This window comes from Neodiprion lecontei, chromosome 7, assembly GCF_021901455.1.
Source record: "Neodiprion lecontei isolate iyNeoLeco1 chromosome 7, iyNeoLeco1.1, whole genome shotgun sequence".
NCBI classification, from domain to species: domain Eukaryota; kingdom Metazoa; phylum Arthropoda; class Insecta; order Hymenoptera; family Diprionidae; genus Neodiprion; species Neodiprion lecontei.
Window position 1 is genome coordinate 24488917 of NC_060266.1, and position 26948 is coordinate 24515864.

The following is a 26948-nucleotide window of genomic DNA, read 5'->3' on the forward strand; positions in this document are numbered from 1 at the left end:
TTACCTTCGAATTCCTGTTGCTTCGTCACGTCGCAGACGATAAAAATTGCTCGGTCGGGTCCAAATTCGGCGTTCAGTTTTTTCGCCGATTCATCCCCCTTCGAATTCGCCAAATCGAGAATCGCCACGTGCTGCGCGAATGGAAGTTTAACCGTTAATAGACTTCGCTGGCTGAATCGTATTATTTGTTACGTTGGTCATATTTTTACCGTCACGACTTACCGCAGCCCCGTTTCGCAATAGTTCCCTGACGTAGGCGAAGCCTATGCCGTTGGCGCCTCCGGTAACCAGCGCAATTTTGTTCTGTATCTCCATGTCTGAAAAAATGTATTTTCCTGCAATCGAGAATTTGGCAACACAGTGATATCGATTCAATACCTGCATTGTATGATATGAAAAATTTTAATCACCTTTAGATTAAATCAATGTAGTCACTTTATCAACACTAGGTTGCGTAATGAAATGTCGGAACAGATTTGAAGCAGGGAAATATTTTTACTTGAAGTATATTGAACTAACATCAATAATTATTAAAAATGTACATCGAATAAAAACTGTGTGTCTTAAATTCTGCGCGAAGAAATCAAACAATCAAAATTAGTTTACCAAAAACGGTATGTAATGTCTAATTCATAAATCATCTGTACTCACTTGTTGCGGTCACACCCTGTTTAATCAATTAACACAACTGAAACAGAGTTAGCTATTTGTAATCTCCTGCCTAGTTATCTTCAACCGATAAAATATTATCCAAGAGTAGGAACGTTAATTGTGCCCGCTAACGGATAAGTAGCCTAAAGTATCAGATCTCTGGATCATGGATCATGGATTATGGATCATGGATCTGGATCTGAAAACCTTTGATATGTCGGTTCATCTCGTAAGCCTCTCTTTGCTCCGGGTAAAATTGAATACATCAACAGATTGATGAGTGAAATGTCGCAACAAATGAAACCTGCTGTGTATTTTGTCTTAAATATTAATCTTCCTTTTCCTCCGTTGGAGTTTCAACGACAGGTTGATCTTATACATTGAAATGTAAATGAATTACTCGATCATTATTTCAGAGCCGTAGTGAAGTATAAGCTGTCAAATTTGAACCAGAGATGAGAAGCTCCGTATTTTGAGCTCAAGAAAAATCTAGAACTGTTTTTCGTTCCTTTTTTTTGTACCGTTTATCGGTTAACTTGCCTTTATGACAATATTTCGGCTTTTCAAGATTCACCCCTTTTCACTTGAAAATCATTTAGCTTGGCAGTTACTAGCTATGGTAATTTTTATATCCACTATCAGAGAAGGTCTCACAGTGATCGCTAATCATCTTTCCATCTACCCAAATTGTTCCTTCGAATTCCGACCAAAGCGTCTGAGAAAAATATGAATTGCGTTAAAATTTGGGAAAATCGACGCGTTTTACGCAATTTATTAACTCTACCGTACACCTTATGTTAAATTGTACGACCATGGTTTGTATGGTGAAAAAATTTCAGCGTTCTAAGAGGTGTTCCCTTGTCGTCTGGTCGACGAAAGTTCATTCGGCGTTTTTGGTTACAATCAAAGATGAACAAGGATTTACAGAGCTTGTCACTTGAGAATCGTATTTATTCGAAGGATTACAGATAATGAATTTTCAATTTATTTACATAAGCTGCCACAGAAGCAAATAAATTGAAAGAAAATTGACGTGATGTTTCTTTTCTTGTTTTCTTTTCATCGACATCAAGACGATCGCCCGAATAGTCGCTGGCCTCAGGCGGAAACCTTTTTCACCGGTTGATCGGTCATCTGTACTTCAAATGCCGGTTGCCCTTTGTCCACGATCCAGATGCTGCCATTCTCGCCAACACGTATGGCGTGCAGAACACCTACAGCAACGCTCTCCGGTCTGCGGCATAAAACGTTATTGTTAATGTACGATAGGGTCAGTCGATGTAAGTCCAGAAAGAGATACGGCGCTGTAAAAAATGGCTACTGACCTTTGCAGAGTGAAAGTGGAGAACGTTTCGTCGATTTCTTCCTGCTCCACGCTGTCCAGGGTCCGTCCAACGCATTGCGTTATCAGTTGCGTGTTGGTGAAGGATGGGCACATCGAGATAACGCGAACTCCTGTCTTCTCGAAGTGATAAGGCAGCTGTATGGAATCGGAAAAAGCATCTTTGGTTCAACCCCTTTATACGCGCGTAGGTATATCGTGGCTTGCGACGACCCGAGGACTTTGCAATGTGAGGGTGAGAATATTTTTGTGAACACATTACCCCGAACGATCGAGTCAGGCCGATGACTGCGTGCTTCGTCGCGATGTAAATGGGAAAGCTCGGACCCGTGATCAGGCCCGCGAGTGATGATATGTTGACGATGACGCCCCCTTTGTTCCCTTTGTCCTTACCCATGTACCGGTAGCCGAGCAGAGTTCCGCGGACGACGGCGGTCTGTGAAAGGAAGACGGTTGTCGTAAATCTGCGAGGCGACTCGGGTGAGATTCTCCCAAGTGTTCTTCCCGAATCCCTAGGGTTCATCGACTCACGTAGTTTATCGCGATCTCGAGCTCCCATCTCGCGTCGTCCATTATTCCAGCGTTGTTGATGACGATGTCGAGGCCGCCGAACTCTTTGACGGTCGTGGCGAACGCCGCTGATTCATAATTTCATTGGTCAGGTTTTACAGTCGATCGCGACTCGAGACTAGCTTCGCTTATTGCGCGGCAAGTTACCTTCGAACTCCTCCGACTTCGTCACGTCGCAGACGACGAAGAGCACTCGATCCGCTCCGAATTCCTCGTTCAGTTTTCTCGCGGATTCGTCGCCGTTCGAGTTTGCCAGATCCAGAAGAGCCACGTGCTGTCGGAGAGGAATCGGATCAATTTTCCGTCGAACTCCGGTCGGCGTTCGTTTTGAATTTCGAAACTTACCGCAGCTCCGTTCTTCAAGAGTTCTCTGACGTAGGCGAAACCTATTCCGTTCGCACCTCCGGTGACCAGAGCGATTTTATTTTTCACGTCCATGTCTGAAAGCTGAATGGCGGGACTCACGATGAATATTTCTGATTTCCGGCTCTGATATAAAATCTTTCCCCCCTGATGTATTGAGGCATCGTATCAAAATTTGTAAACGCACGGTGATGATGCGGATCTTCAATCAATAATAACAATAATGAAATAACTAGATAAAAAAGATGGATAGCAATAGATAAAATATACTTTAACATCGTAGCACTTTGCGAGTTGCGTAATATATTCACCTTCCGATCGGATGTTTCAATCACTTTTCCAATTTACACGTAAGCAAGAGCATCTAGTATTTTCGATCCAACCTACTTTCGGAATCGCATTTAATTTTCAAATCTTCTCTAGAAATTAGGGGAAATGTTGTATAAGATTTAGTTACTCTTTGCAGTAACGCCCAAGGTGGCTAAACCACTGATTTCTATTTAAATGACAGAAGCGCCGGCTCTCCGATGTGTGTGTGTGTGAAGATAACGATAATGATATCTTGAAATAAGAGAATTTTAATTCTCCTGTCAGAAAACTCGTTGAGAACACACCCCGTTCAAATCAAGTGAAGTCCATTAAAAAAAAGTCGGTGATTTGTAAACAACACGTACCCAGTTATCTTTATCCGATAAAATATTACGTAAGATTAGAAGCGTCGAGTTTGGACTTGGGCTTAGTGGATTATTGGCTGCTTCTATCTATTTTGCAACCGCATATTGTGCTACTTATCTTTTCGACCATATTTTGGCTTTACAAAAGTTTAAGAATGACAGTTTTTTCTCTTCGAATCTGCGCAAAGTCTTCGATCTCATTCCACAATGATTTGACATGTTTTGGTAAAAATGAATGACAAGGATTTTGACCGAGGATTTTCAGCCTGAATGTGGGCGCGAAAAACATTCTTTTATTGGTTGGATCAAGTCTCGTACAGTTTAGTCAAATTATTACTATCCCCAAGTCGTTTACTTCTTTACAGGGAAGCTTGGAAAGTCGAGTTCGCAGGCCGGCTCTCCGTCAGCAACCATCCACACGCTTCCATTTTCCCCGACTTTAATGATCTTGATAACACCCTTTGCGACGCTTTCAGGCCTGAAAAAGCAAGCAATTAAAGTGTCAAGTTCGTTAAAAACCTGCGCTCCTCGCGCGTTTGCCAGACTTTCCGATAAACTTGAGGTCAAATTGTTCTAACGTTTGCATGGGGAGACTTTTCATGTATCCGGAAAGCTTTTCCTTCGCCTCGTTTTCGATGGGAGCTCGTTCGGCACCCTTGGTTATCAATTGAGTATGCGTGATGTGGGGACACATGGTCAGCACTCGAACAGCCGATTTTTCAAAGTGGTACGGATGCTGCGAAGATGAGAAAAAAGTACAAGAAAAAAATGAACAAAACAGTCGCAGAGGAAAACTAAAGCGGTACGAATTTTGATATCGTGGATATTAATCTCACCCCGAAGGATCGACTCGCTCCGATTACCGCATTCTTGGTACCACTGTAAACTGGAAAATATACCGCTGGTGTTATGCCGGCGGTCGATGCAACGTTCACCACAACGCCACCCTTGCCACCTTTGTCTTTTCCCATATACTGAAAGCTCAGCAAAGTTCCGCGAACAACCGCAGTCTGTAAAACGATTTTAACGATATCGATGATCGGTTAGGATGTAAAATACTCGGGACTTAGTTGACGGTTCACAACTTACCAGATTAATGTTGATCTCGAGTTCCCATCGCTCATCGTCCATTATACCAGCGTTGTTGACAACGATGTCAAGTCCGCCAAATTCCTTGACAGTCTTGGCGAACGCAGCTTACGGGTTTAAGTAATGAGATATAGACTCGAGAAAAACGGCGGGACGGTTAAAGTTTCAAGGTTTGATCGATTACCTTCAAATTCCTGAGCCTTCGTCACGTCGCACGGGATGAAGGTTGCTTTTCCATTTCCAAATTCTCCGTTCAATTTATTCGCCGATTCCGAGCCGCTCGAACTTGCCAAATCGAGAATAGCAACGTGCTGTTGATTTTTAACATCACCGTGTTAGACTCAAGCTTACCGATATTACAGTCTCAGTTTAACGAAAGCTCACTTTGGCTCCATTTTGCAAAAGTTCCTTCGCGTAGGCGAAACCTATTCCGCTGGCGGCCCCGGTCACCAGAGCTATTTTTCCTTCCACGTCCATGGCTGACAGTGAGAGACAACTAGTTTTGAGGTAGAACCAAGCCGCAAACTTATACGCGGTAATCAACGAATCGAGACGCACGGTGACAATCTACTCGTGGCAGAGAACGCCGATTTAGTCGATATCGCAGCGATGTTGATAAGATAATTATGAAGTCATGTCACACGTGTCGCGGTACCTCGAGTAATTATCTTCCGATTGAATGGTAACGCGATGTCAAGATTATACATCAACTTCCGTCAATGTGATTTTCCCAGAAAACGGTGGACTTGTCGATCCTGCAACGTATAGAAAGTGGCGAAATTGCGGCGCGAGTTGCAATTTCTATTGTTGCTGCTATCACGGCCGGTAAAAGGAAGTAAATACTTGCCTAAGTCATCAAGCCGATTCCAATTTCTCGTTCTCCGCTATTCGTGTCTTCGGAAATTTTTAGAGTCGTGCTTTACCGTATCGCGACTGACTTTGGAAAATAAAATGCGTGCTTCACGCTGATTGATCTTCGTCATAAGCTCCCATCACAAATTATCCGCATTCATCATACCGCGTTGCTTGTCACGATACAGAGTCCACCGAACTTCTTGACGGTTGTAAACATTTCAGCTTAATCGCAAGTCGCATATTGTAGATTAATATTGGAAAATTATTCAACTGCAAAGTATTATACGATCCATTACGCCAATTCGGATCCAACAGCCGCTGTTAGAAAATTTATTTGCCAGCTATTCTCATATATTTTTTTATCACCAGATGAAAGACACTAATTTGTGAAATATCAGCCCTTCCACTTTACTGGTCTCCCAGAATCATGAATACTCTTTATCTTTATATAAAACAGTTCCGATTTTGTTTAATCATTTTTTCAGACCTAGAGATGACTTGTAAGAAGAAATAAGAAACTCATTTCAGATCTAAAAGAGTCGGAATCTTTAGAAAAATTAGGTTTTCTTCATCCAACGTCTAACGACTTGACCATGTAATTTTAGATTACACAAATCAGAAATCTCTTTTTACCACGTCCTTCCCTCCTGCTCTCTAAAGTTCACATCTTGCTTTCGGTAAGACGGAATTTCGTGAATAGCGGCTTTCGTAAAGGATGCCTTTCAAATGAATTTGACAAAATTACGATTCAATTTTTTTATTCAATCCTGGAAGTACATTAAATGCGGAATTGTGACAGAAGACCAAAATTTTGTCAAACTATTCTCGCAGAGGTTTGTTTCCCAAGTTTCGGATCGACCGAAGCTGGCGCGTAAGTAATAAATTTGAAAGACTTTTGTCACAATCCAACTGATCCAGCCTGATTTATCGCTAGCCTCAGGCAGAAACCTTTTTCACCGGCTGATCGGCCACCTGGACTTCAAACGCCGGTTCTCCATTCTGGACAACCCAGAGGCTGCCATTATCTCCAACTCGTATGATGTGCAGAACACCTTCAGCGACGCTCTCAGGCCTGAGGTATGAAACGCAATGGTTATTCTACAGCAGGTTGAAATGAGCGCCGAGGAGACCTCGGACTGTGAAAAATACGACTCACGTTTGCATGGGGTAGGGGGAAATTGATTTTTCAAGATCTTCCGCCGACACACTATCGAGAGTTCGTCCGGCGGACGCCGTGATCAGTTGTGTGTTGGTGAAGAACGGGCACATCGCGACTACTCGAACGCCTGTTTTCTCAAAGTGATAAGGCAGCTGTTTGGAAGGGAAAGAGGACTGTCAGTAACATCTCGATGAGTATGAGTCAGTAACAGAGGATGAAAGTAATTTGTTGAACACTTTACCCCGAACGATCTAGTCAGGCCGATGACTGCGTGTTTCGTCGCGATGTAAATGGGGAAAGTTGGACCCGTCACTAGTCCTGCGACCGATGATATGTTGACGATGACGCCCCCTTTGTTCCCTTTGTCCTTACCCATGTACCGGTAGCCGAGCAGAGTTCCGCGGACGACGGCGGTCTGTGAAAGGAAGACGGTTGTCGTAAATCTGCGAGGCGACTCGGGTGAGATTCTCCCAAGTGTTCTTCCCGAATCCCTAGGGTTCATCGACTCACGTAGTTTATCGCGATCTCGAGCTCCCATCTCGCGTCGTCCATTATTCCAGCGTTGTTGATGACGATGTCGAGGCCGCCGAACTCTTTGACGGTCGTGGCGAACGCCGCTGATTCATAATTTCATTGGTCAGGTTTTACAGTCGATCGCGACTCGAGACTAGCTTCGCTTATTGCGCGGCAAGTTACCTTCGAACTCCTCCGACTTCGTCACGTCGCAGACGACGAAGAGCACTCGATCCGCTCCGAATTCCTCGTTCAGTTTTCTCGCGGATTCGTCGCCGTTCGAGTTTGCCAGATCCAGAAGAGCCACGTGCTGTCGGAGAGGAATCGGATCAATTTTCCGTCGAACTCCGGTCGGCGTTCGTTTTGAATTTCGAAACTTACCGCAGCTCCGTTCTTCAAGAGTTCTCTGACGTAGGCGAAACCTATTCCGTTCGCACCTCCGGTGACCAGAGCGATTTTATTTTTCACGTCCATGTCTGAAAAACGAACGACAGGGTCTACTATCGATATTTCTCTGTTATATATTTCCTTCCAGACCTAATAAGGCAAAGTTTGATATTGCTTAAGCGTGCAATTGCAACACTGGAATTTCCTAGACCACGATTGATAAGATATATCTCAACAATAGGTAGGTACTCGGTGAGTTACGTCATATTTGTACTTGTCGATCGGCTGATTTGATCTTATTTTTCAATTTACACAAGCAAGAGCGATCAGTATTTATATTCCAGCCTTCTCGAATAGCATTCAATTTTCAAATTTTTTGTGAAACAGTTGATTCGCTTACGCGAAGAATTTGCGTAGCAAAATTTTTCACCTAGAAAATTGATCGTTACAAAATTTTAACTACTCACTTGCTGTAGTCAGGTCCGGGCTCGTTACACAACTGATCTGTGATTAGAAGCGGTAACGCTGGGCCTTCTAATTTATACGTGGAGATATCGATGATGATATCTCGAAACAAAATGTCTGATAAACTTTCGCATTATCAGAAAAAGAATTAAAATCCCGTCAGCGAATAACTTCGACCGTAATAATGACTGTGTCAAATCCATTTAAACTTCAGTTTGCTTCTGCCTTTCAACTTTCAAGGTGCCACCAACGGCAGAGTTTACTTGTGGAACTATCGATTATCAATCCCTCCAGATTTCGAAAATTTGGATTCCAATTATCAGTGTATACGATCGTTTTATTTATTCAATACAAGTGGAATACAATTCAGCTTATAATTGTTGCTTAAAATTCGAATGGTCACAATTATCGTTCCGTTCCCCTTTTTACAAAACTTTTCTAATAACTTCGTCGGGAATGTCAACCTCGAACGCCGGTTCCCCGTTTTCGACGAGCCAAACGCTGCCGCTCTTTCCGTCGCGTATAATTTGTACCATGCCTTGCGCCACGCTGTCCGCCCTGATGGTCAAACGTGTTTTTCGTTATTGAAACAAAGGTGATCGAACCATGCTCAGGAATATACTAACGTTTGCGATGGGTAAGTGTTCAATATTTCCGTCACCGTATCCGGGGTGACGACGTCCAAGGTTCGCTTCGGGGCACCGGTTACAAGCTGTGTGTCCGTGACGCTTGGGCACATCGCCAAGAGTCGAACGCCAGTCTTGTCGTAATGATACGAATGCTGAAAAGATTGGAAATGGATCGTGGAGTCCAAGCTTTGAACGAGTCTGCGTTCAACGTTTGCGACCAAAGAGGACAACTCGATGTGATCGCGACTTTAACCCTTGGGTAACAAAGTGCGTCGAGGACTCTCTTCTTACCCCAAATGACCGAGTCAAGCCGATGACCGCGCATTTGGTACCCACGTAGATCGGGAACAGTGGAGCATGGATGAGACCAGCTATTGAAGCGACGTTGACTATGGTGCCACCCTTACCACCCTTGTCCTTTCCCATGTACTGGAAGCCAAGCAGCGTTCCACGCACCAGGCCGATCTGTGTAAAAGATTTCAATTAGTGGAGAAGTGAAGAACGGGAAAAACGGGTTCTATCGAGTCGATGTAGAGATGAAAATCTGATTGTAACATTCTTGATTTTTAACTCCAAGAGTTCAATTGCCGATGCCAAAATACGTTAGGTGATGCCAACGACCGAAGAATCCCCGATCTTTGAATCAGAGTGACGAACTGACGTTCAAGGTTCGCGTTAGCTGATTAATCATAATCATGCGTAGTTGATTCTACTTACGTAATTGATGTTGACCTCTAACTCCCAACGCGAGTCATCCATTATCCCAGCGTTGTTGATGACGATGTCGAGTCGACCAAATTCCTTGACAATCCTTGCGAACGCAGCTGCAAAGTTTGCAACGGATAAATGTTTACAACGATCCATTGATCGCAGCGAGGAGTTTCAATACGTCGCAAATTATTACCTTCCAGTTCCTCGGACTTTGTCACGTCGCAGACGACGAAGATCGCTCGACCGCTTCCAAATTCCTCGTTCAGTTTTTTCACCGCTTCTTCACCTTTCGAATCAGCCAAATCGAGAACCGCCACGTGCTGTGATTGATTGTAATTTAACCACAGTGAAATTGTTTGCTTAACGAATTTTTTCTCACCCGCATTATTTGCTACGTCGTAATTTTTGAATTTCAATAAATTATTCATGCCTACAATCATAAAAGTATTTTCTACTCGGACAACTTACCGAGGCTCCATTTCTCAAGAATTCTTTAGCGTATGAAAAGCCTATTCCATTGGCTCCCCCGGTGATCAGAGCAATTTTATTTTTTATATCCATTTATGGAAAATTCACGTCAGGCTCGCGATTAATATTTGACTTGTATCCGGACAAAATTTTAAATAACTTTTTCGACAAAGTCTTGACTCAGTTTGCGTTCGATTCACCAAGATCTTCTCTTTTCACTCGATACTCTTGCTCCGAATAAATCTAAACCACCGAACAAGTCGTAACGTAATAATTAGACGCGATTGGTCAATTCACAAATACGTAATTCCGAACTTATCTGGTTCACGATAAACTTTGACTTCGCCAAATTATAAACAAAAAGTTTATCTACTCTGAACCTATTCACCTATATGTCATCCACAGTAGGAACCCAGTTTCTTTTTCTCTCCATTGTCAAATCCCTGTCATATCCAGAAGGTAATAAACCAGGACTCTCTTTTGGTTTTGCCAATAATACGGCACAGTTTTATTTACACGGTAATTTTACAAAATTCTCTTGTTTCTTTCGGTAAAACTGATTACACACGTAGATTCATTCGTAAATTTTCACAGTCAACGCGCTTCGTCAGTTTTTCCAATCGGATCGGGTTCCCGAAAGCAGTCCAATCTTTCTTCTCCGTTTGTTTTAACCCCTCGTCACTGGTATGTCAGGAATTACAAGCTCCGCGGGCTTTTGTTCCTTTTCCACGAGCCACGAAGTTCCGTTTTCGGCGACACGTAAAATATGCAGGAGGCCTCTGGCCACGTTCTCGACACTGTATAACGGCAATTGCGTCAATTAGCACGATTATTTTCGCTGAGATAATTTCGACTCTTGACAATTAATCCAAACACGATACTAACGATTGCAAAGGTTCCGCTCTCTGTTTTTCAGGAAGCGCAGTGTAGGGTGTGCCTTTGACGGTTCTTCCTTCGGCTTCGGTCATCAATTGCGTGTTCGTAATGCTCGGACAGATTGCGACAACTCTGACCTTGGTTTTCTCGTAGTAATAAGGTTGCTGTATGGATCGAAAGAAACGGGTTCAATGAGAATGGGAATCCGGTGAAACACGATTAAGGTAGTATTGGACGGATAATCCCAACGAAAAGTTAGTCTCGATGAGAATATTGAACACTTTGCGATGAGATAAGAGTCTGAAAGAAAATCAATCGTAACCAAGTTGATAAGATAATTTGCTTAAACATAAATTTGCGTAACAAATCTGTGGTGAAATTTTTTTTATTTCGTACAAAATAAACTCATTGATTTTTCTATATATCTATGAATTTTTTTTTTTTTCGAATTTTCCGCGATTTTCAATAATTTCGTTTTACAAATCTTTTAACACTCTAGTTATGAAACTATTCGTTCCATGCCACTAAAACTTCTTCAGTGTAATGTACGATCATTTGCGAAAACATATCCAAAAATTCAGAACTTTTGATCAATTTAAAAAAAAAATTTATATTCTCGAAAACAGGTTTTTTAAGATCGCCGAAAAATTCCAAAAAAAATCACAAGTATTGAGAAAAATCAACAAATTCATTTTATATGAAATTAAAAAAATTACACCAGAGATTCGTTAACACCTTTTTGGCATTATTATTATTATTATTATTCGAAACGAATTATCTTATCAACTTGGTCACGATAAATTCTTTTCAGATCCTTATCTCATCGAAGTGTTTGATAGTTTTATTGAGACTCACTTCTGGCTGGAAGTATACGCCCAATAGCACCCTTAACCAATCGATTCTTCAATCTGGTTGCAGTTTTCAAAATGAAATCTTACCCCGAACGATCGAGTTAGACCGATGACGGCATGTTTTGTACCGCAGTAAACCGGAAAGATAATCAATGGTATTACACCAACGATCGAAGAGACGTTCACTATGGTTCCTCCCTTTCCTCCGTTGTCTATTCCCATGTGCTTCATGCCCAGCAACGTTCCACGAACCAGGGCAGTCTGTCGGGGAAATTGTAGGGGTCAGTGAGTCGGTAGCTAAAGTACCTGATAAGCAAACGTTGAGTTCAAAATGGTCGACTCGATGGAAAATGGTGGTATATAAGTAGGCGGAAGTTTGTACTATTCCGATGTCAAGTGGAATTTGCGCCAATTTATTTGCTCTTTACGTTTTCTCCGCTGTCCGACTTACGTAGTTGATGCTTATCTCAAGTTCCCACCGCAAATCGTCCATTATTCCAGCGTTGTTGATGACGATGTCGAGTCCACCGAATTCCTTGACAGCCTTGGCGAATCCGTCTTCGAGTGTTGAACAAATAAAAAGTATCACGACACTGTGACGGTTCGTATTTGAAATATGAAAAGAGACGGAGAGGGAGAGAGAGAGACGAGCTTAGATCGGGAAGAGCGAAGGCTCAGTGGATTTACGTAGTTCGATAATATAAGACGCGTAAAGTCAGTGAGTTGAAGCGTAAATCCTGATCAGGTAGAAATTTTAAACCGAATATAGTACAGAGAATACAAAGGCTTCGATAGCAATCTTTTTTTTTTTTTATTGACTTTCAAACATCTTCACGTTCTTACGCGTACATACCTCGCTAAAAAGAAAACCTAGCTCGTACAAATTTTACTTCACGGACAATTTTCTCCTCGCTCGTCGTTTTATATTTTTACTTATACCTACGCGTGTTCTTCGTTATTTATCACGTGCGTGCTTAAACTAACAGGCTAAGTTCGTTAGTCCTGCGACGCGTAGGGTACCTTTTATATTGTAAAAATAAAATAACGAATTTAAGAATGAGTGGATAAATAAAAGGAATAGAAAACAGAGGTTCCAAAAATTATATAAAAATATGCAATTTCTATTGGTGTCTGATTACCAGTCTTCGTGTCCTTATCTCATTTTATCGCGTAGATTTTAGAATAACCTAAAATCGTTACAATACCGAACTTTATAGAACACTTTGAGCAGTTTTATACCTCTGTCTATAGTATTATTCTCTTCTTCCTACCTTCAAGCTGTTGGGCATTTGTAACGTCACAGACTAGGAATATCGCCTTCCCCTTTCCAAATTCCTTCTCCAATTTTTTCACCGCTTCGTTGCCGTTAGAATTTGCCAAATCCAAAATCGCCACGTGCTATTAATCGGGAATTTATAACAGAATCGTGACATTTTCAAACCCTGCGTCATTTCTAAACTATGAATGCTCTAATCGCTCACCGCAACTCCATTGCGTAATAATTCCACCGCGTAGGCGAAGCCTATTCCACTGGCTCCACCAGTGATGAGTGCAGTTTTTCCTTTGACGTCCATATCGCTATAATCTGTAAGAATTTATGAAAAACGGTTAATTATTTTTTGAAAAAACTTTTACTCCTCTTCGGCACACCGTGCCAATTAAAACCCTTTGGCCACTTGTAATTTTCTCTTCAATTCCGCACGGCTGAAACATTATCGCAACTCACCTAACGATGCGGTCACACCTAACTGGGCTGATTAACTTAAAATCCTGTGCTTTTATACACTTCTGTTCTAACGCCTAACTAACCCAAGTACAATTTTTCACGTAGATAAGAATAGATCGCGTACATACCGTGATTACGCGTCGATAACTTCACCTTATCGTTTGCAGCTCATTATTCATTGTTTCTAAGCCCTGCTGAAGGATTGGACAAAATCGTAAGAAAAGAGCAAAAAATTGAGCAAAAAAAAAAAAAAGAAAACAACGTAATCTAGCCTTAAAATTTTTCTTCGGTACGTGGTTTCTATCCAAATTCAAAAGGCGATTTAGATCGAGCGCCTTTGTTTTCTAAGATAACCGTAGGAGTCTCACGTTATAGGGGAAAAGAAAGATTTCCTCTATTTATAACTATTTGAAGGTTGAAAAAATTTCAAAACAAATTTCATGGTGTAATTATTACAGAAAAATGCCATTTACAATACGTGAATAACGTTTAATTGTATACAGTGAAAAATACCACCTCTCACTCTTATCTTGATGTAGTCAAGTAGTAACGTACGAGTGATGTAAACAACTAACACTCGATAATAAACTCAACTTTGTTACATCCAGATCCAGAATTACTGATAACCACGATACGGATCGCATTGGATAACGTGGAGCTTAGTTTGCGCAAAATTTCGTCATCCTCACAAGTATAATTGATCCAGGATAAAATCTTCTTACAAAGTAACCACCGCTTGTCGATGGTATTGAAATGTTCCAAATATTTTGATTACTTAACGGTGTAAAAAAAAAAATTAGATTGTTTTTTTTTTTTTTTTTTTTTCTTCCACTGTAGTCTTGAATCTTTAAAACTTGCGTTATTGATCTCGAAACGATATGAATTATTATTTCCCAAGATATCGACCAAGAGTACCTCATCAGTTTTCTGCGGCAAATAAATCTCATTGCTTGATTACAGCAATTTTATCAAAATTTACGCCTCCCGGAATTGAATAATCTCACAAAAATTGATCGAATCAACTTTCTGGCTCTTTCACTCGCCAAATATTTGGTTCGATACGTAGTAAGGGTTTTTTTTTCTTGAAACATTTCGTGTATAACCAGATTAAAATTACGTACCGCCGGATGTTGAATGACTTGTGGATCCGTGCATAGGCGAAAAAGAAGTAAAAAAGCGAGTAAAATTTAAATAATTTATTTCCTCAAACAATTGTACGACACAATTTCATTTTTAGTCCGAAACAAAACGTCACAAGTAGCGTTCAATGGTAATCCAAACCTTCAGGAATATTTCCGACGGTTCGATCGAATTAATCCCTTAAGATCTAACCTTTCGCACAAACTTTTCAGAACTTTCAGGAAGGTCGACCTCAAAGGGCGGTTCACCGTGCGTCACGATCCAAGAGCTGCCGTTTTCTCCCTCGCGAATAATCTGCATCATAGCCTTGGCGACGCTTTCCGTTCTGGAATATGGAAAGGAGGAGGGATCAGATCGGGATTTTATCAAGACGCGATTAAGTCAGCTCCGAAAAATAATACGAGGTGTACGAACGATTGCATTTCGTTGAACGTTTTGTTCAGCAATTCGGTTTTGATGATGCTCAACGAACGTCCGACACTTTTGGTTATAAGTTGGGTTTCCGTGACGTCCGGACACATCGACATTAATCGAACGCCTGTGTGGTCGTAGTTTTCTGGTGCCTGGAATGGAAGAAGTTGAACTTTGTTTGTTGAAAATTTTTTTTTTAAATTGACCTCCGTAGACTTTTAATGAACACATTTTGTGGCCGATTGGAAAAATTGGCATGAGATAGCGATGGGTTGACTTAGATCGTGTTAAGGATGGACTGGCTGTACGTTCTTAACCAAAAGTGAGTCTGGTAGGAAAAAGATTACCCACAATAAAGGTGGTAAGAAAATTAAATCTGAATTATAATAATGCTCAAAAGTTATCAATAAATCATTTCAACAAAATATTATTCAACGAATTCTTAGGGAATGTCTTTTTTTGTCATGTGGAACGAATTCGTTGATTCTTCTGAATACACATGAATTTTTAAAGAATTTTCTCATATTTTGAAATTTCCGTTTTCGAAAGTTTCTTAATTGCGATGTGCAACGTTTTTACGAAAACGTATCCAAAACACAGGGTTTTTCCTCTATTTTTCGAAATTGATAGTTTTCAAAATAATGAGAAAATTCCTTAAAAATTCATGTGTATTCAGAAAAATCAACGAACTCATTTCACGTGGCAAAAAATAATATTCCCTGTAAATCTGCTGAACAAGGTTTCGTTCAAACAATTCATCGAGAACTTTTGACCGTTATTATTATTCAAATTTAATTTTCTCATCGTCTTCACAGCGGCTGGTTCTACCCAGCTTTTTATCTTATCAAAAAGTATTCAATGTTCTCTTTTTTTCTTAAAGCTCGATACAAACGCTCGTCGATGGTAGAGAAAAATAGGTAAAAGCTCACAGCGAAGGATCGGGTTAGACCGATAACGGCGTGTTTGGTCCCAGAATAAATGGGGAAAATGTTGGACGGCATAACGCCAACGATCGAAGCTACGTTGACAATGGTGCCTCCCTTACCGCCCTCGTTTTTCCCCATATATTTTAGACCCAGCAAAGTTCCGCGCACGACTCCGTTCTGAAAACGATTAAAATCGGTGGATCAAAACGTTGCGGAATTACGATCAACTATTTTTCGCTCGTTGCAGACTCACGTAGTTGATGTCAACCATGAGCTCCCATTTCGTGTCGTCCATTATCCCGGCATTGTTTATCACGATATCCAGTCCACCGAATTCTTCGAAAGCCTTTGCGAATCCGGCTTCGAGTGTTAAATGGACAGAGTATTTTTATAGCGTTAATTGCTGATTCTAATTCGCGTAATTTCGCTCCAAATCCCTTCTTACCTTCCAACTCCTTGGACTTCGTCACGTCGCCCACGACGAAGATCACCTTTCCATGAACGAATTCCGCGTTCAGATTTTTCGCGACTTCGACGCCGTTCGAGCTTGCCAAATCGAGAATGGCCACTTTCTGTGTAAGCGTTTGAAATTAAAACGTGGCAATCGAGGTACGCGACTAACTGAGACGATTTTCATCAAGTATTTCTTAAACCTTACCGCTGCTCCGTTACTTAAGAGCGCCTTAACGTAGGCGAGACCAATGCCACTTGCTCCTCCTGTTACGAGTGCAATTTTACCTTTGATCTGCATTGCTGAAAAGATTGATACTCGATTATTTCATCACTCTTCTTCCCTCGTACGAATCGACTTCCAACATTCCAAGGATGTGGAATACTTTGGTCGGCTTACCGATTTCGACTTGACTAGTTCGCTTACACTTTGGAATGGTGAATTTTTTTTAACGCGATACTCACTTGCGTACAGTGCGTTCGGTTCAACGGCTACCCCGCTATTGGTAGACAGCGAAAAAAGATAACTGAACAAAGCTATAATTGAGTATTCCGATAACGTGCGACGTTTACATAACAGCGTTAACCGGTCACCGTCTTTGAGCTTGTGCAGCTTTGCGATCCTCCAGCAGCTACTTACGTATCAGCGATTTATAAAACCGCCGACTCGAACTTTCACCGCCATTCTGAATTACTTTCGCAAACATTCTTCCCGGAGTAGGGAGCCCGCATATAAACCTTTAAAAGTCATTTTTTGAAAGTCCATACTTCGAGAGGTTAATAACTGGCGAAACATTCGACACTGAGACTTATAATTCTGGAACACTTGTCTTACAGCAAACACACACACACATGCGTACATCGCACACGTCACGCACTCGCACCTCTGTTTTTAAGATCAAGCAAGCAGCGAGTAGGTTATCAATAAAAGCTCGGTTCACTGAAATTTACTCAAAAGTCTCTGTATTTTAGACCTCGCTTCGCCCGATTCTAATCAACCACCTAAATAATTTCAGAATCTTTTGGTTTGCACAAGAATCGAATCGATCTCGAATGCTGTAAAAATTGTTGACTCGAACCCTTCCATAAATGCTTATCCCTGCCACGTACCATTCAACAGGACGTTAATCAGATCAAGAATGAATCCAATAATAAGGTCGGAGATAAAAATCGGTGCAAACGTCGAGTATAATCTCTGGTATGTTATCGGTTTCTCCTCAGGTTATCGTCACAATTACCGTTCACTTGCGATAAGATCATATAAAAATATTACAGTAACAATTGCGGCTTTAGACGAATAACCCAATTACTAATCCCAAATCCTCTGTTTTCAAGTATCGCTGAACAGCAATCAACGAGCATAAAACATCGTCGTAATAACCGTAAATTCTTTTTATTCATTCGTTTATTTGTCATGAAAATAAAAATGCAAACATTTAGTAAAATCCGGTTCCGTGTTGATCTTGCATTTCGCGATTGCTCCAAAGTCGAGATTCTCTTCGCTTTCTCATCGAGAAATCAGCTGTAGCCTGAAATCAAAATCAGGACAATTTCAGACCTCGAATCGTTTCGAAAATCTCTTCTGACGATTTTACCTACAGTTTTAGGTCTCGACGCAATCCGTGGTGTCCACAGCCCGCCTCAACCTCGGACCTTCTTCACTGGTTTATCGGGAAAGTCAGCTTCGTACGGCGGTTCTCCGGCCTGAACCACCCAGACACTGCCGTTCTCCCCGACTCTGATCATGTGGAGCATGCCATCGACCACCGCTTCAACACTGTGGTATGAAAACGTCGGGTGACAGCGATCGCGTCGATCGATGATAGGCGAGAATAGAAACGGGATACCAACCTTTGAGATGGGAAATGGAGCATCATTTCTCTCACGTTATCAGGAGTCAGACATTCCAGCGTCCTCTCATAACTCTTGGTCATCAGTTGGGTCTCCGTTGCGCTTGGAGACATCGCCATTACTCGGACCGCTGTTTTATCGAAGTGATGGTGTTCCTGTGGGAACGAGAATCGAACCCTTAAATCGAGCGACCCTATTTTGCAGAGAAAAATGGTCGAACTTACTCCGAAAGATCGAGTCAAGCCAATGACCGCGTGTTTGGTACTCGAGTAAACTGGGAAAGTCCAAATTGGTATGATGCCCAAGATTGAAGAGACGTTCACTATGGTTCCACCCTTGCCGCCTTTGTTCTTTCCCATGTACTCGAAGCCCAGCAAAGTTCCGCGCACTACGGCTGTCTAAATTTACGAATTTTAAACTCTTGGGATAAATTATTGAAGACACGCAATTAATTTTGTCTGTTTTTTACACACTTACGATGTTTACATTTATCTCCAGTTCCCACCGCGAGTCATCCATTATACCAGCGTTGTTGATGACGATGTCGAGTCCACCGAGTTCCTTCACCGTTTTAGCGAACCCATCTTTAAGTGATGAATAAGAATTATCCGCGAGTCACTGGTGAATAATTATTTCGAAATGTTCGTTCTATGTCTCGTAATGCAAAATCACCTTCCAAATCCTGAGCCTTGGCCACGTCGCATACGATAAATATCGCCTTTCCTTTTCCGAATTCCTTTTCCAATTTTTTCACCGCTTCATCGCCGTTCGAATTTGCCAAATCGAGAATAGCCACGTGCTTTATATTCGTAACACAGCGTTAATATGACTTATGGAAATTTCTATCGGTTATTATTAGAGGTGAAAATCATTTGAGATAATGAAGAAATTCGAAATTAATATTCATTTTGCACAAACGACCATCGCAAACCCCGACTGAACTTTGAAATCGTAAAAACTTATCGGCATTCGATAATGCGACGTGAATGTATTGACAAAAAATATACATGCGTCTTAAATTTAGCGAACTCACCGCAGCTCCGTTTCTTAAAAATTCCGTGGCGTAGGCGAAGCCGATTCCGTTGGCCCCGCCTGTGATAAGTACAACTTTATTTGCTATCGGATCCATTCCTGAAACATCGAAGTGAAAAAATTTAATCAGTTCGTTCTTCAATCCTCCGAGTGCCACTGTTTTTCAAGTCCGTGGGTGACTCAAAACTTCTGCCGTTTGTGAAATTTGTTTAAAACCGTTATTTTTAAATTACTTTTTCTGGGTTTCAACTTTCTCTACTTTTTTCTGTTTTTTGAACGCAATAATATTTGAAAAAAATAAATTTTTAATCCATAGACTTCTCTCTCTAAGATAATGCGACTGCTTTTTGGATTCTTTTTTAAAAATTATTCCGCTGCCTATTTGAACAAAAATTTTACTTTTACACATTATACTTTGAGAGTAGTAAAAAGCTCGAAGTTTCACGTATTCGTTAAGTATAGAAAAGAAAAAATGTGAAAAACCTGTTTTTTTTTCCATTTCTTACGTAATAATTTATTTGTAAGAGTTTACCGGCTCATGCACATAAGGATTTTAGGTTATCCCAAAATCTACGCGATAAAATAAGATAAGGATACGAAGACTCGTAATCAGACACCAATAGAAATTGAGTATTTTATATAACTTTGGGAACTTCTGTTTTCTATTCCTTTTATTTATCCACTCATTCTTAAATTCGTCATTTTATTTTTACAATATAAAAGGTACCCTACGCGTCGCAGGACTAACAAACTTAGCCTGTTAGTTTAAACACGCACGTGATAAATAACGAAGAACACGCGTAGGTATAAGTAAAAAGATAAAACGACGAGCGAGGAGAAAATTGTCCGTGAAGTAAAATTTGTACGAGCTAGGTTTTCTTTTTAGCGAGGTATGTACGCGTAAGAACGTGAAGATGTTTGAAAGTGAATAAAAAAAAAAAAAGATTGCGAGCGAAGTCTTTGTATTCTCTGTACTATATTCGGTTTAAAATTTCTACCTGATCAGGATTTACGCTTCAACTCACTGACTTTACGCGTCTTATATTATCGAACTACGTAAATCCACTGAGCCTTCACTCTTCTCGATCGAAGCTCGTCTCTCTCGCCCTCTCCGTCTCTTTTCATACTTCAAATGCAAATCGTCAAATACGATAATTGCCCACAACATGCGTCAGAACCTGCTAAAGCTATTGATTTCAAGTTCTTGTATTCTTGGATAGTTTGTCTCATTTTCTAGAATCCGAAATATTTTCAATCGACTTTCTTCTTCAACAAAGTGAGGATAGTTTGAAGTTGAAATTCAATTCTAGATGAAATTGGGATCGGAACAAAGACGACAAATTATCCACGAATATTGTCTCCAAATTCGAAGTAAATCGGTTGAACAGTTTTTCAGATATAAAAATATCTCACCGAGAGAATAGTTGACGTTATTTCTCGATAACAAAACTTTCGACTAACTGTTTGCAACAAGATTAAATATTGTTTCACTCACTCCTTCGAGACAAGACTCGCGCTGACGAATTTCTGTGAAGTAATGATCGACGTTTGCGGATTTGGCTCACCGATACTACGCGGTCACAATTATACGTTTATAACGATAAGATTGGACGAGTGCATCCATTTTTCAAATAAGGGTTCTCTGCTGATATCGAGTCGCTTATCAATGATGCATAATTCATTTTACCGCAGCATCGGTGGTTGTCAGCTTCAGAGTTCGTGTTATTTTCACACATCGTGTAAGTATTCCGTCAAAGATAAAGTCGGTAAAATAAAATGATCGTACAATCAGTTGAAGATTAGCTCGAATTATTTCGTCGTTGAATTAATTCATTATTCTACCATCCGGTGCTGAGGTTGTAAAAATATTTATTCACAGTCGCTAGAAATACATGAATATAACAAATTCGAAATATACTCAATCATGGTTTTCTGTTAAATAATCAATTATACATTTCACGAAAGTAATCTCATTGTTAATGGACGTTTCAACGGATGGATTGATTGGAGATTAGCTCTCGTTCAATTCTTCTTTTATTCATCACTCAGTTCTCAGTCGTTAATTTAAAAACGGCGGATATTTCGTCGGGCTTCAAAATATCCAGACAATTTTCGCCGCTCCTCTGCATCATTCCGGTGTTCGAAGCGCTAGGACATAAAGTCAGGATTTGAACCCCAGTTTGATCGTAGTGAAACGTTCTCAAATTCCGCATTTCACAAACGATTCGAAACTTGAACTGATTAAAATGGTGTTTGCTACCAATTAATTTTATCGGTGGTTCGTTGCATATCACGTGAAATGCTCCGTTGTGGCTTTTCACGCGAATGCCTCTTATCGGTCTCATGTTTTCCCCGATAAAGGCGTCGGTCAAAAAGTATAAAGGTGTTTAAAATTCCTCCAAGAATTACCCGCGATATCTCACGCATTGTGTTGCTAGAGCAGCAATTAAAGGTAGTTGCCAATGTTAATCGTCATCGCGTAAATATTATTCTTGGATATGAAGGTCAGAACAAAACAGTTTTTTGTGTTAACGTTTCAGCCCGGACAAATATATTTAGGAACATCTGTCACGAACAGAAAATCATGTATGAATAGAAAGTTTTCGTCTCTTGAGCACCCGATGTAAGAATGTATGTAGATAAATATTTACATGTTGGAATCTTACGCTTCCGATGGGAAGCACACGCAAGACGATCAAAGCCGTCAAATAAGAGACGAAAACTTTCTATTCACACATACCAAGCACAAGAAAACAAATTTGAACTCACTGGTGATGAGAGGAATTAACGACAACAGAGTCAGGGCGGCTATGTGGTCTAGTGGAGTAAGGCTCCGGTCAAGCATCTCTACCAATGTATCAGGTTCGATTCCCGGCTCCGTCGTCAATTTTTCGAAATCGCCAATTTTCCAAATTTATATCTCCCAGAAAATTATGTAATTCGTTAATCGTCATCCTTTGATTTTTTGGTAATGACAACCTTTATTGTCGCCCACTTTCCAACTGTTCGTTCAGTCTTTTTTGTTCCAAACTTCTCTATCCGTCAATGAACTTGTGTAAACGACGTTGCAATAAAATGCGCAGGGTTCAGAAATCATGATGGTAAAGCGCAAATCGTTCAGCGGGTGTTGAAAATTCTTTCTTTTCATCTTGCTCCTCAGTTCTGCAACATCTTTGTTTGTACTTTGAATCACACAAGAGGTAGGAGCGTGACAAAATTAACTAAACAATTGGAATTTATTTCTAAGACAAATTTGAACAGGCGGTATGAAACAGTTGACCTGCTACGGTGAAGCTAGTTTTGCATTCTGGAAGAAGCTATCAGTTCGAAGCGGTCGGGGATGAGAACTTCGCAGACCGGCTCGCTGTTCTCCGATATCCAGACGCTGCCACTCTCATCTCTTTCAATGATTTCCATCAAAGCTTCACCGACGATCTCCGGCCTGGTGGACAGCAGATGCTCGAATTCAGAGGTAATGGACATAATATAAGCCTGCCATTTGAACGATTGGAACCGTTATACAGACTCTTCGGATCCTTTGACGAGAGACTCCGAGACTAGTCATGTCAATGATACCTGTTTCATAGTTTACACTACAAGAGAAGAACAGTGCTGTGCTAACTTTTGCAGTGGTTGTTGCATGATGTCCTTCATAGCCAATCCTCGGTCGACGAATGGACCAAAGTCGCTAACACGACTACTAAGTTCGTCTGTGTGAATGATGGGCTAGAAAATAATGAAATTGAGTTGAATTGAATGGATAAGAAAATGAATGAAATTACAGTGAAATACTGCACAACGGATCTCCACTTGCCTGATCAATGTTGAGAATGAATTACTCGGTGGTTTTCAGCAAGTGTTCCTCTCGTCCGCTGGGTCGAAAATGAGGTATGGATACCTCTCATAAAAACATCTAATCTCTGAAGTTATCATCTTTATATAATGCAGGCAAGAAAATATCTCAACACGACCTCCGGTCATTAATGTTAAATTTATCGCCAAGTCGACTTCTCACATTGTTGGTCTGAATGTGTGACACTAAAAATTGATTGATATTTAGCCCTGCAGCCTGTCAGTCTTGGTTTCCAGGCGATATTTCGTCAGCTTTCGAAGTTATTGAGTCGAGGACGAGGATTTATTCGTAATATCTGAAGAATTAGAATTCAAAGTGAGCGATGGGATTTTTCACGAATAGACAGAAAATTAGATGTTCGAATAACTTCGTGTCTACTGTAGAATCGTATCGGCACAGCTGTAACATTATTTAAATTACTTTGTTACACTCGCAGTTTGTCAGAATCGTTACTCTAATCGCTGAAAAGTTTGACAGAATCTTGGTATCTGCAGACCAGGCACGTTGTGTGTAAACACGTTCTGGCCTGGAAATCGATTCCCGGCATTCACTCCGAACTTTTGAAAACCCAGAAGACGTGATCGTTTCTCAAGTTCCTGAGACACGATCCGATTCATCGCGTTTCGTGCTGACTGTTGGGGTCCAACGAGCATTCGGCAAGCTTCCACAAACCGCTGTGAGAATAACGAGAGATTTGATATTCGGAATGGTTAAAACAGTCTGTGCGGACCAATTGCTGTTACCTACGATGAGTGTAAGAATCCTGCTTCGAATCCTACCTGAGGTGAGTGAAAACAATAATTCAAGCATTGCAATTTATTTTTGATATAATATCGTACAAAAGCGATAACCGGTATTCATGTATTACGTAATTTCATTCGGGTTGGATACTTCGGGACACTCGAGACTATCCACGAATATTGCTCAATATGTGAAATAGTTCAACAACACGTGACTGACCAAATCTTACAACGCGACGATCAAAACGCGGTTTCAACTCGTGGTAATGCTTCTTCCGGATTAGCATCCGGCGAAGGTGAACCGTTCGTATTACCTTCACCAGGACTAATTTTTCTTGAACAAATCGATACCGCGCTGCAAATTCGTTTCCGGAATGTCTGCTTGACGCCGTCTTTCCAAATGAAAAATCGAAAGATTAGAATACTGTGTAACAGTTCCGAAACTTGATATATACAGTCGAAGGTTGATTCCAAATTGGTAAATGGGATACATGTCCACGCGATCATGTGAATGCCCATTATCAGAGATAATTTCACGTACAAGTTGAACCTGTAAGAAAGAAACAATCTTTGCCTAATTTCAAAGCGAGGAAGTGAATTAAATTTAGACGCTACGATAATTTTACATTTGTATTTGATGATTGCATACGAACCACTGTTTTTGTGCACCGTGACGTTGATTCGACCCTTCGGTCAGAGCAGCCGTCTCTTTTCTTTGTCGCCTCATCGTGCAGAACATCCCAACGTAGAAGAAAATGTTGCAAAGACAAACTGAAGCGTATATCGCAGATTCGATGAACGTTGGCAAAAAGTTGACTAAACCTTAACGGAAGCTTCGTATGAACAACTAGGGTGGTCTTCGAGGGCACCAATAGATTGTACAATTAAAACAAAGGAATGTTGAGGAGATTTTATTGCTGACAAACTTTCGCAAAAGGCCAGACAATTGTAGAAACGAATGTGAAAAATCAGATACAGCATATTGAGTTTATCGACAAAACTATCTCGGGTTCGTTGGGAATTTTTATTGACTGAAAAATGTTGATGATGGAACTTACTCAAAAACTCAAGGTCTGAGTTGTCATCCCAGTGCATGAAAACCCATACGTAACAGATGAACCCAGGTATTCCTAAGACGATGGGTGAAACCCCAGCATATAGGGCGTAACAAATAAACTTCCCATTTCTACGTTCCCTGACTCGGCGATCAACGGATCGTACATTTCTGAAACAGACAAATGATATTTTCTGCATTGTCGTCCTTTCTGATTTTTATACTCACCAAATTTTGCACTGACATGTCGTATTTCACATCACATCAATTGAAAATCCTACTCAATTGAATACAAGTTAATAAATAATTAGAGAGAGTCGTATCTTGGAAAATCAAGTTTTGCGACTTACCGAAACGTCCGCCAAATATCAAAGCTTATGACTTGCAGCCAGAGAGCGCTGGATATGTTACAATAGTGGACGATAATCGCACCTGTTGGTTACAAAAAAATATTCGATACGTGTTATACGACGTACTCGTATTTCCAATTAGTTTAATGATTTTTGTCCGCCAACGCTTTAAATAGGAAACAAAGAACTGTGTTGATTATTATCTGTGCTTGTGTTACCTATCATATATACTAGTGAGAAATCAACAGGATCCAGCATCATTGCTTCGTAAATACAACCGTACACAATGGCAAGAATGATGTAGGTGAAGATGTAGCAGCGAATTGCCAATCCGTGATTGTTTTTTAACTGTGGAACCACCGTGTAACCAATGAAGTTGATGATCATGACGATCGTTCTAACAATGTACAACAATGCTATGATGATCTCCGTAACAATAGACATATTAACTGAGTGTAAACCTATTCCGCAGTCGCAAACTCAGGCAAAGTTAATTCCCGATATACACTCGGAACGATTCAAATCCAAAAACACAGCGCATTCCGTTATATTTCTGAAGCTTAGTCCGGTTCTCCGCTGTGTACTAACCCATTGACTTCACTTCGCGCCCTCGAATCCCCCACGAAAAGCTTTGTTTAATTAACGAATCGAAATTCATGCTGATTGTAAGAGTGTTAGCAGCCGATTACCTTTATCGTTGGTTTGGATATCGCGCGTAAAGTACGTTGTAGTATATCGACGTGAGTGCCTCGAATAGAAATGAATTTTGCTATGAAAAACGACCCTGATCGAGAATCACCGTTAAAAATCCTCAAGATCAACTTGCCCAAATCTCCCATAAAGTCTTACCGCGAAATGTTGTTTGGTAAGTCTTAATGTTAATCGTCATTGTCGGAAAAAGCTTGGCTTGCCGATTTCGGCGATTGAACATTCGTTATTTTCATTTACTTGGACCGAGTCATTCGTTCAGTTCTCTCGGTTGAGGAATTTGTTCGCCGGTCCATGATTTGCGGTCAACGATGAAACGACGAGGCTGCAAACCACAAATCTACCGACAGATCTCGAAAGGTTCACCTTGTGCCTTGAAACAGAGCGGTCCATTTTTCATCCGTACGTGGAAGATCGTGCTTTTAACTTCACCTGAGGTAGAAGACAAACGTGACGCAACTACGATATTTCGATTGAACGAGAGAAGAAATGAAAAGCCTAGCCAAGTGCCCGGTAACTTTCAATCAACCGCGTTACCGATAATAAAGTGACAACATTTTTTTATCAGTAGTTATTAGGGTTGCCTTATTCGGGGGTTGGAAAAATTTTCATTGGAACGCCCCCAGATCTATTATGAATCATTGAAAAAATGTGTGTGTAAAGTTCAGAAAGTTTTAAATGTAAAATATACGTAGTTTTTATGATCAGTTATTTCGCTTTCCATGACTTCGTCCATTTGAAAGATACATGGAAATTGCATTCATCGGATTAACGACTGCATATCACCGTAACGAGTCTGTGTTGAGGTATCAAAATACTCGCATTGTCACGTACCATGAGGTAAAAGTCGACAGTTCTGTGTTTGCTGGGCAATTTTTACTCTGAAATATGTGAAAAGATATTGATTTGATGGTTTTTCTATTGGCGATAAGTGTCGAAAAGAAGATCAACAAGAGTCCATGATGAAGATCCAAGTGAGGAGAAAAAAAAAAAAAAACTGAAAACTGAGTTCAGATCAAGAGAAAGGATAAACAAAAATATAAATTTCGAGTATAAATTACGCTATTGGAGTTTTCAAAGATACGTAAAAACCCCAGACGGCAG

The 26948-nt window shown here is 40.6% G+C and overlaps 7 protein-coding genes across 8 annotated transcripts in view; all 7 read right to left on the bottom strand.

The window, feature by feature from the left end:
* The window catches only part of LOC107221456 (peroxisomal hydratase-dehydrogenase-epimerase), a 28499-nt gene extending 7826 nt beyond the window's left edge, over nucleotides 1-20673 (bottom strand). The window contains exons 1-3 of the mRNA XM_015660454.2: nucleotides 20553-20673; nucleotides 19141-19238; nucleotides 5-131 (exon numbers count right to left, since the gene is read on the bottom strand). Coding sequence (XP_015515940.2) covers nucleotides 5-131; nucleotides 19141-19236 — 223 coding nt within the window. The 5' untranslated portion in view covers nucleotides 19237-19238; nucleotides 20553-20673. The remainder of the gene's footprint in view (nucleotides 1-4; nucleotides 132-19140; nucleotides 19239-20552) is intronic.
* Nucleotides 1595-3010, bottom strand: LOC107221449 (15-hydroxyprostaglandin dehydrogenase [NAD(+)]). Its single transcript, XM_015660444.2, has 6 exons — nucleotides 2909-3010; nucleotides 2711-2837; nucleotides 2525-2631; nucleotides 2256-2429; nucleotides 1977-2131; nucleotides 1595-1885 (listed from the first exon to the last, which is right to left on the bottom strand). The coding sequence occupies exons 1-6, from the start codon at nucleotides 2999-3001 to the stop codon at nucleotides 1750-1752; spliced, it is 792 nt and encodes a 263-aa protein (XP_015515930.1). The 5' UTR covers nucleotides 3002-3010; the 3' UTR covers nucleotides 1595-1749.
* Nucleotides 6286-8206, bottom strand: LOC107221450 (15-hydroxyprostaglandin dehydrogenase [NAD(+)]). Its single transcript, XM_015660445.2, has 7 exons — nucleotides 8071-8206; nucleotides 7598-7692; nucleotides 7400-7526; nucleotides 7214-7320; nucleotides 6945-7118; nucleotides 6701-6855; nucleotides 6286-6616 (listed from the first exon to the last, which is right to left on the bottom strand). Exons 2-7 carry the CDS (start codon nucleotides 7688-7690, stop codon nucleotides 6481-6483), a joined length of 792 nt encoding a protein of 263 aa, XP_015515931.1. The 5' UTR covers nucleotides 7691-7692; nucleotides 8071-8206; the 3' UTR covers nucleotides 6286-6480.
* Nucleotides 8385-10135, bottom strand: LOC124295426 (15-hydroxyprostaglandin dehydrogenase [NAD(+)]-like). Its single transcript, XM_046745414.1, has 6 exons — nucleotides 9877-10135; nucleotides 9602-9728; nucleotides 9415-9521; nucleotides 8989-9162; nucleotides 8695-8849; nucleotides 8385-8626 (listed from the first exon to the last, which is right to left on the bottom strand). Exons 1-6 carry the CDS (start codon nucleotides 9967-9969, stop codon nucleotides 8494-8496), a joined length of 789 nt encoding a protein of 262 aa, XP_046601370.1. The 5' UTR covers nucleotides 9970-10135; the 3' UTR covers nucleotides 8385-8493.
* Nucleotides 10355-13415, bottom strand: LOC107221452 (15-hydroxyprostaglandin dehydrogenase [NAD(+)]). The gene is made up of 7 exons (XM_046745415.1): nucleotides 13330-13415; nucleotides 13085-13188; nucleotides 12875-13001; nucleotides 12055-12161; nucleotides 11691-11864; nucleotides 10762-10916; nucleotides 10355-10673 (listed from the first exon to the last, which is right to left on the bottom strand). Exons 2-7 carry the CDS (start codon nucleotides 13175-13177, stop codon nucleotides 10544-10546), a joined length of 786 nt encoding a protein of 261 aa, XP_046601371.1. The 5' UTR covers nucleotides 13178-13188; nucleotides 13330-13415; the 3' UTR covers nucleotides 10355-10543.
* LOC107221443 (15-hydroxyprostaglandin dehydrogenase [NAD(+)]) lies at nucleotides 14511-16917 on the bottom strand. Of its 2 annotated transcripts, none has more exons than XM_046745413.1 (7): nucleotides 16722-16917; nucleotides 16465-16559; nucleotides 16252-16378; nucleotides 16060-16166; nucleotides 15810-15983; nucleotides 14884-15032; nucleotides 14511-14794 (listed from the first exon to the last, which is right to left on the bottom strand). In XM_046745413.1, the coding sequence occupies exons 2-7, from the start codon at nucleotides 16555-16557 to the stop codon at nucleotides 14650-14652; spliced, it is 795 nt and encodes a 264-aa protein (XP_046601369.1). In that variant the 5' UTR covers nucleotides 16558-16559; nucleotides 16722-16917; the 3' UTR covers nucleotides 14511-14649. The 2 variants fall into 2 exon arrangements, with proteins under 2 accessions (XP_046601369.1, XP_015515923.2); XM_015660437.2 differs by having other exon boundaries at nucleotides 16657-16917.
* Nucleotides 20674-23725: 3052 nt separating the features above from the next.
* On the bottom strand, nucleotides 23726-25580 carry LOC124295591 (G-protein coupled receptor Mth2-like). Its single transcript, XM_046746042.1, has 5 exons — nucleotides 25355-25580; nucleotides 25137-25218; nucleotides 24791-24957; nucleotides 24386-24554; nucleotides 23726-24282 (listed from the first exon to the last, which is right to left on the bottom strand). Exons 1-5 carry the CDS (start codon nucleotides 25578-25580, stop codon nucleotides 23973-23975), a joined length of 954 nt encoding a protein of 317 aa, XP_046601998.1. The 3' UTR covers nucleotides 23726-23972.
* Nucleotides 25581-26948: the final 1368 nt, after the last annotated feature.